Source organism: Cebus imitator, unplaced genomic scaffold, assembly GCF_001604975.1.
Source record: "Cebus imitator isolate Cc_AM_T3 unplaced genomic scaffold, Cebus_imitator-1.0 Scaffold87, whole genome shotgun sequence".
Taxonomy (NCBI): domain Eukaryota; kingdom Metazoa; phylum Chordata; class Mammalia; order Primates; family Cebidae; genus Cebus; species Cebus imitator.
Genome location: NW_016107402.1, coordinates 5,732,859 through 5,741,967, shown reverse-complemented (window position 1 = coordinate 5,741,967; position 9,109 = coordinate 5,732,859). Strand labels below are relative to the sequence as shown.

Below are 9,109 nucleotides of genomic sequence, written 5' to 3'. Positions count from 1 at the left end.
CACCGCGCCCGGCCAGGAGATCCAATTTCTAATCCAGGCTCTTCTTCCATGTGTTTGCTGAGGGCCTTTGGGCAGGCCGCCAGGCCTCACTGAGCCAGAGGGTGCTGACATCTGGCCTGCCTCTCTGTGAGCATCCAATAAGACAGTGAGGGAGAAACGGCTTATAGAGGACAATCCCAACACACCACGCCATTACCTGCAATTACCCCTGGAGCCAGGAGTGAGACTGGCGAGGTGTGGGGGACTGGGCACTTTAATGCTTCACCGTTTAGACCAGACCTCTGAAGTGTTACAATCCAGATGCTTCACTGGGGATCTTGTTAAAGTTAAGAGGCTTTCTACATTTGCACTGCTTGGGCCTTTTACAGCAAGACAGTATTCATGTATAACTTGAGTTTTATAGAAAGGTATACCAATCTCAGCTATCATTATTATTCATTCATTACTGAGGAGACAAATAAATTTGGTATTGAGTACAGTGGGTAGCTGAGGGCACAGACCTGGGAGGGAATCCTGCTGCACCACCCCATAGCTATGTCAAAAGTGGAACCTTTCCTGGGCCTGTTTCCTCTGTAAAATTGAGATCACAGCGCCCCCTTCACCTTGGAGCCTACGTGAGGATTAAAATGAAAAATGTGAGATGATGAACAGAACACCATAAGTGGGAAGCAGTGGGTACTCTACATTTGGTTCCTGGCGGGGTCCTATAAGGCCCCCTCTCACCGAGAGACTGGATGAGGTAGGGAGTGGCCACGTCTCATCCAGCCAGCCCCAGCATGTTCTTGGCTGTTGTCCACAGGTAAAGTGCAGGGGCAGGCAGGATGTTTGAAGGGAAACGAGGTGAAGATAGAGCCTGTCTGCCCCAGATGACCATCTCTGAGAGGAGGACCAATGGGTGCAGTGCATCCCTGGGCAGCCAAAAAGGTGTCCTGGCCCGCCTCCTCCTTCACCAAAGGGGGTTACCAGGACTTCGTGCCCACTAGGGATGACAGACATAGGGCCCAAGGCCTCATAGCTCTGCAAGGCCCACAGAAATGTCAGACTTGGGAAAAAATGCATTGACTCCAAAAGTGCAGGAAAAATAAAAACTACCAAAATCAAGTAGTTCATCAAAATCAACAATTCATTTCCTTTTTTTTTTTTTTTTTTTTTTAAAAAAAGGGGTTTTTTTTTTTTTTCTTTTTTTTTTTTTTTTTTTTTTTAAGAGACAGGGTTTCACTATGTTGGCCAGTCTGGTCTTGAACTCCTGACCTCGTGATCCACCTACCTTGGCCTCCCAATCCCAAAGTGCTGGGATTACAGGCATGAGCCACCACGCCCAGCCTCAACAATTCATTTCAAAAGCAATATTAAAAATTTCATGGGCCACGTGCATTGGCTTACACTGGTAATCCCAGTCTTTGGGAAGCCAAACTGGGAGGGTCATTTGAGGCCAGGAGTTCAACACTGTGTCTCTACCAAAAAAAAAAAAAAAAACAGGCTGGAGTACAGTAGTAGTGTGATCCTGGCTCACTGCAACCTCAATCTCCCAAGCTCAACTGATTCTCCTGCTTCAGTCCCCAAAGTAGCTAGGACTACAGGCATGTGCCACCATGCCTGGCAGATTTGTTTGTATTTTTTTTTGTAGAGATGGGGTTTGCCATGTTACCCAGGCTGGTCTCAAACTCCTGAGCTCAAGTCATCTACCTGCCTCAGCCTTCCAAAGTGCTAAGACTACAGGTATGAGCCACCATGCTAGGACTACAGGTATATACCGCCACACCCAGCTACTTGTTAAAAAGAAATTTAATTTCTCTATAATCAGGAGGCTGAGGCAGGAGGATTTCTCTTTTTATTATTTTTATTTTTTTTTAGAGATGGGGTTTCACCATGTTGGCCAGGCTGGTCTTGAACTCCTGACCTCAGGTGATCCGCCCGCCTCAGCCTCCCAAAGTGCTGGGATTAGAGGCGTGAGCCACCGCACTCGGCCTCAGGAGGATCTCTTAAGTCCAGGAGTTTGAGGTTACTTTGAGGTATGATTGCAGCACCACACTCCAGCCTAGGCAACAGATAGAGACCCTGTCTCCAAAAAATAAAAATAAAATAAAATAAATTAAAATCATACATGATATGGGATGCTTTTAGTATGATTTGTGATGGGGGTGGGGAGAACTCCCATAGTCATTTATAAAACCTAAGTTCTTAAAATGGCCAGAAGGTGAGTTCCTTTATGGTTGGGGACAGGAGGGCAGGAAGGCACCTGCATTCATTTAGCACCTACTGAATGCTAGACACTGCACCACACACTCTATTCATGCAGGCTCACAACAACATTATGAGATGCATCCTAAGATGTACTCATTTTACAGATGAGGAAACTGAGTGAGTGAGTGGCAGACTGAGGATTCTGAGCACATCGGAATGGAAATGATCACTGTGTACTTTACTCTGCCACCACCTACCAGCATGACCTTGGAGATATAAACAGGTGTTCCTTGACTTATGATGGGGCTATGTCCTGGAAAATTGAAAATATCATAAAGCAAAAATGCATTCAACACATCTAACCTACTAAAGAGCATCACAGCTAGCCCAGTCAACTTTAAAGGAGCTCAGAACACTTACATTAGCCTTCAGTTAGGCAAAATCATCTGACGGAGACCTATTTTATAATAAAGTGTTGACTATCTCTTGCAATGTATTAAATACTGAATTGAACATGAAAAACAGAATGGTTGTATGGCTTGAAATGTGTTTTCTAATCAATGTCTAAGGCTTTTGTACCATCATAAAGTAGAACCATCATAAGTCAGGGACCATCTGTGTGTATGGCTCCTTAAATTTTTACAGTACTTCATAATGTACCTGTATGATCTCACTTAGCCATCACATTTAATCTCTCCTCTGCTATCATCCCTATCTTATAAATAGTAAAATAAAGGCTGCAGGTCACATAGGTATTCAAAGCCAGGACCACAGGTAGGACCTAAGTTTTCTGGCTTCAAGCAGTAGGTTATTTCTGTAAGGACATACATGAAACTTGCAATCAGGGATGGCTGATTTTGAATCCTGGCTCTTCCATACAGGCAGGGGCAACTTGAGCAAGGGATTTTTGGAGCTGAGTCTCAGTTTCCTCATCTATAAAACGAGGATTAGAATGCACCCAGCAAGGGGATGGTTGTGATGCAGAGCAGGTGAGCCCCAAAGTGGAGTTTAGCCCATGAGGGTTCTTGGCTTTGCCCAGGAAAGAATTCAAGGGCAAGCTTGAGGTTGAAGGAAACAGCTTTGTTGAAGGGTGATGTTACAGCCCCATGACGGCTCCTGCAGAGCAGGACTACCCCATAAGCATAGAGTGGCAGCTCAGGGCAGTTTGGCAGTCACATTTATACCCACTTTTAATTGCCTGAAGATTAAGGGGCAGTTCATGCAGAAATTTCTAGGGAAGGGGTAGTAACTTTTAAATCACTGGGTCACTGCCATGGAAAGGGACAATAACTCCTGGGTGTTGCCATAGCAAAGGTAAATTGACATGGCACACTGCTGAGTGTGTTTGAATGAAAACTGCTTTTGCTCAGGCCCTGTTTTAGCTAGTCCTCAATCTGGTCCGTTGTCAAAGCCCCACCTCTGGAGTCCAGTCCCACCTCCTGCCTCACTTGTGTGGGTGAAATCATTCTCTTACACAGAACACCTGGCTGTGGGGCGAACAAGGGAGCCTTAAGGCTCATTCCCTGGGTCACACTGCCCTTCAGGCCTCTGTTTCCTCAAGTATAAGATGAAAGTACCGAACAGAGGTTCCCTGAAGGCCCTCCCAGTTCTGACTCCTGTGATTCAGTGGCTTTTGTCTGTTATTGTTTATAACCCACACCACACAATGATCTTAGTCCCTATTTCAGTCCTTTGCTACTGAGGCTCAGCATTAGCCCCAAAACACAATTGTAATTCGTCCTCTGTAAACAGAGGCCCTTCAAAACCCATGAAGTTCATTTGTTAAAACCAACATTTATCTGACCCCCTACAGGGATGACCCTCTGCTCACAATACCTCCACAGCTCCAGAGGTAGGTGTTACCATTCCCACCCATTACACCCTGGTCCTGCTCCCTTAGCCCTGGGCTGGCCTTCCTGGGAATGTTTTCCTACCAAGCTAACCCACAAGGGAAGAACCTGTCTGCTTCTCTGGAGTTAGAAGCTGAGAAAGGAGTGAAATATTGCACAGGACATGTGTGGGAGGAGAAGGAGACAGCAAGTTGGCGCCCACCCAAGCTCCTGGCTAAGGAAAGTGGAGGCAGAAACCCAGCAGTTTAATGCAAAGCAGGGATGATCTGTCTGATCCCCTGTCTCAGAATCCACCTGTGCTTCAGGAAGACACGTGGAGTCGGAAAAACCTTATGGGTACTGCGGAATTCCTTTTAAATTTACTTTTGTTTTAAAATTACAGATGTATACATTCCAGCAAGTTTGGACAAAAGAGAAAAAAATAGTACTTTTAAACCCCACCATCCCAAGAGGACATGAAGCATAGTACAGCCAGGCACAGGCTTTGTCCTGCCACTTCCTAGATGGGAGATCTTCAGCAAGTGCAGTGTTCCCCCTGAGACTCATTTGCCTCATCTGCAAAATGGGTATAATGATATTAGCACCTACTTCAAAGGGGCTCTAAAAGAGGATATTTTTCTTTCATTTTCTTTCTTTTTTTTTTTTTTTGAGACAGGGTCTCACTCCTATCACCCAGGCTGGGGTGCCGTGGCACCATCACAGCTCACTGCAGCCTCAACCTCCCAGGCTCAGGTAATTCTCCCAGCTGAGTCTCCCAAGCAGCTGGGACTACAGGTGCCCACTACCACATCCAGCTAATTTTTGGTATTTTTAGTAGAGCCACGGTTTTGCTATGTTGCCCAGGCTGGCCTCAAACTCCTGGACTCAAGCAATCCACCCTCCTTGGCCTCCCAAAGTACTGGGACTACAGATGTGAGCCACTGCGTCTGGCCTCAAGGGTCCTTTTAGACATAAAGAAGTCAGAATACATTACACCTGTGCCTAGAACCCTCCAATGACGTCCCATTTCACCCTGACCAAAAGCCTGAGTCCTTCCTATCTACAGCCACAGGGAAAGAAAAATGTCTGAGTCCTCAAGAGAGCCTTCGAGGCTATCCATGGGCTGGGACCTACCCACCCTCCAACCTCATCCCCCGCACCTGCCAACCCTGCTCCAGCCACGCAGGCTTCCTTGCTGTTCCTCATGCACATCACTTGTGTGTCCACCTCAGGCCCCGTGCACTGTCCTCTCTTCCTGTAATGTTCTGGACACCCACATGGCTCCCTGACTTGCTGCCTGGGGGCTCCACTTGAATGTCACCTGATTTGACAGTTCTCTGGCGGCCTTATAAGTATCCCCTCCCCACACCTTGCGCTTCCTGTTCTACTTTATTTTCTCCATAACACTTATCATCTCCTCCAGTGCTACGTATTTTATTTGTTCATGTGGTTTTTTTCCCCCAGATAAAGGAATTCTTCATTAGGACCAGGACTTTGTTTTCTTCTCTGATATATCCCTGGCTCCTAGAATAACGCATGGTACAAGGAAGGCCCTCATTTGTTGAATGAGTTCACGAATCTTTCCTGCCACCTCCTACCTCTAACAATTAGCTGGCTCTAAAATACCCAGACCTCTTTGCAAAGTTGGTGTCCCTCCCTGGCCAGCTATCGCCTCCACTGAAAATCTTCAGCCTCAAATGGCACCCGCCAAGACCCACTAGCTCTCCCCACCCTGTCTCCCTGCCCTAGCTCCTGCCTTGCTATCTTTAGAAGCACCTCCAAACTTGCTGCGAGCAGCTTCCAGCAGCCTCACAGTTCATAGTACAAAACAAAGGGTGCTGTACCTGGTTCAGCCCTGGCACCTCCGAAGTAGGCCAGGAAAATCAGCCAAGTGAGCAGCCTCATCCTCGGGGCTCACTTCACCAGAGCCGTGGAATTCTCCAGGAGCTGTCTGTTGTTCACACCGCAAGCTTCCCAAGTAGATGTCTGTGGCCACGTGCCTGAGCAGAACACCCTGTCCTGTTACCAGTGTTCCAGGTCCTCTAAGGCGTCTGGCTCCTCTGGCTTTTCCTCCTTTGCCCAGCAGGTTGTGATCTGAGCTGGCCCAAGGAGGCAGGTGTCTGGACCCTTAAGTGGAAGCCACACCTGTCCTGCCAGTGCAGCCCCTGCCCCCAAGAGGGAGGGGCAAACCACAGGATTACAGGTCAGCAAGTCAGGTGAATCGGCCAGCCCTGGAAAGGGGGATCTCACTCAGACTGAGGAATGTGAGAGGACTTCTGGGAGGAAGTGACACAGGTTTAATCCTTTCTTAACATTTTTTTTTTTTCCTTCAAGGCTGAAAATCAAAACATTGTATAATGAAAACTGTCAAACTGAAACAGGAGAGAGAATGGTGTAATGAACCCCCATGTACCTTCCTCCAGCTAGAGCAATTATGAATTTATGCCCAATCTTACTTCATCTATACTTCCATTTAATTATCTTAACAACTTTTAAAAAAAATTTTATTATTTTAACATTTATTTATGGGTTTTTTTGGTTTGTTTTGAGACAGAGTCTCACTCTGTTGGCAGGCTGGAATACAGTGGTGTAAGCTCAGCTCATTGCAATCTCCGCCTCCCAGGTTCAAGCAATTCTCCTGCCTCAGCCTCCCAAGTAACTGGAACTACAGGCGCATGCCACGACGCCCAGCTAATTTTTGTATTTTTAGTACAGATGGGGTTTCGCCATGTTGGCCAGGATGGTCTTGATCTCTTGAACTTGTGGTCTGCCCTCCTTGGCCTCCCAAAGTACTGGGATTATAGGTGTGAGCCACCACACCAGGCCTATTTATGTATTTTTTTAGAGAAGGGGTCTCAGGCCTCATGCAGTGGCTCATGCCTGTTATCCCAGCACTTTGATAGAATAAGGCAGGAAGATCACTTGAGCCCAGGAGTTCAAGACCAGCCTAAGCAACATAGGGAAACCCCATCTCTACAAAAAATATAAAATTAGCTGAGTGTGGTAATACGTGTCTATAGTCCACCTACTTGGGAGGCTGAGGCAGGAGGATCCCTTGAGCCCGGGAGGTGGAAGTTGCAGTGAGCCTGAGTGACAGAGCAAGACTCTGTCTCAACAAAAAAAAAAAAAAAAAGAGGGGGTCTTGGGGGATGTGTCTCACTCTGCCACCCAGGCTAGAATGCAGTGGCAGGATCATAGCTCACTATAGCCTCAACCACCTGGGCTCAAGCTATCTTCCCGCCTCAGCCTCTGGAGTAGCTGGAACTATAGGCACTCACTATCTCGCCCAGCTAATTTTTTTTTTTTTTTAGAAATAGCATCTCACTATTTTACCCAGGCTGGTCCCAAACTCCTGGCCTCAAGTGATCCTCCCACCTCAGCCTCCCAAAGCACTGGGCTTACAGGTGTAAGCTACAATACCTGGCCCCCACTGTATTATGTTAAAGTAAATTCCAGTGACCATATCATTTTGAACATAAATAGTATATATCTCTAAAAGACAAGGATTCTCTTTTTCTAACACATCATCAGATCTAAAAAAAAACAGTCATTCCTTACTTCCACCAGATATGTGGTCAATGTTCAAATTTCCCTGATGTCTCTCTTTTTTTTTTTAATGGGTTCTTTCAAATCAGGGTCTAAACAAGGTCCACACATTGCATTTGGTAGATGTGTCTCTTCAGTTTTCCTTAATTTGTAGCTCTCCTGTCCTCTCTCTATTTACCCTGTTCTTTGTCCTATGAATTTCCCACATTCTGAAGGATTTGGCTGATTCCTTCCTGGTGGTGCATTTAACATATTCCTCTGTCCACCATATTTCCTGTGAACTGGTAGTTACAGCCAAGGATTTGATGACATTCAGGTTTGACTTTTTGGGAAGAAGATTTCTCAGGTGGTCTTGGGTCTTTCCTGTTGCTTTGCATGGCAAAGCACATAAGATATGGTTTTCACCAGCTTAACCTTAATTTACAAGTAGGAGTTAGCAGGAAAGGGGGCAAGTTGGGGAGGAGGGTATCCCAGGCAGAAAGAGCTGAAACATCCCAGAGAGCTGAGTTGGGTGACATTGGGCTTGGGTGCTAAGGCTGGGGAAGCATGCAGGAGCCAGGCTGTGCTCAGCTGTTTGAGCTGAGAGCTGTGGGAAGCTATGGCAGAGATATAACCTAATTTGCATTTTAGAAAGATTGCACTGCGTCTGTGGAAGATGGACTTTCAGGAAGACCAGCAAGGAGGCTGAGGCAGGGAAGTTGTCATTGTCCATTTTATGCTACTACAGAATACCTGAGACTGAGTATTTCAAAAAGAACAGAAATATATATTGGCTCACAGTTCTGCAGGCTGGAAAGTATAAGATCAAGGCGTCAGCAGGCTGGGTGTCTGGTGAGGCCATTCACTTTTTCCAAGATGGTGCCTTGCAATCTGCATCCTCTGGAGGGAGAAAGGCTGAGTTCTCATATGACATGTCTTGGCAAAAGGGCTAAGACAAAAGAAGGCCAAACTTTCCCTTTTATAATAGCATTAATCCCACTCACGAGAGTGAAGCCCTGATGGTCCAATCACCTCCCAAAGGTCCAACCTCCCAACACCTCCATAATGGTAACCAATTATAACACGAGTTTTAGAGTGAACAAACATTCAAACCATAGAAGAAGTCTTGATGAAAAGCTGTAAGGGGTGATGCTTAGGAACTTGTAACTAGTGGTACGGAGGAACTGAAGAGACTGTAGATGGGTAATTAGTTGAGTAGTTCCTGTTCTAACTGTAATTTTAAACCCCATTCTAAGTAGCTACCAAAGCTCTCTTCCCTTGGAGGAGAATGTGGCAGGGTAGAAAGTCACAGCTTCTTGGACACAGCCACCTCCAGGGTGTGTCTCTGATCTCCTAGAGGGGGTCATGAAAGGAGGGAGGGAACAGTGGTAAGAGAGGGGAGACTGGCATATCCAGGGCAGCAGGGAGATGTTGCTGGGTCTTAAGAGTCCAGGTTGCCATGGAATATTATGCAGCCATCAAAAACGATGAGTTCGTGTCCTTTGCAGGGGCATGGATGAACCTGGAAACCATCATTCTCAGCAAACTGACACAAGAACAGAAAATCAAAC

The 9,109-nt window shown here is 46.4% G+C and overlaps 1 protein-coding gene across 2 annotated transcripts in view; it reads right to left on the bottom strand.

Moving 5' to 3' along the window:
* The window catches only part of SMPDL3B (sphingomyelin phosphodiesterase acid like 3B), a 26,197-nt gene extending 19,914 nt beyond the window's left edge, over positions 1-6,283 (bottom strand). Inside the window, exon 1 of one of the 2 annotated variants that reach the window (XM_037740714.1) lies at positions 5,858-6,283. In XM_037740714.1, the coding sequence (XP_037596642.1) occupies positions 5,858-5,918 (61 nt within the window). In that variant the 5' untranslated portion in view covers positions 5,919-6,283. The remainder of the gene's footprint in view (positions 1-5,857) is intronic. The other variant, XM_017534741.2, reaches the window with a different exon arrangement.
* Positions 6,284-9,109: the final 2,826 nt, after the last annotated feature.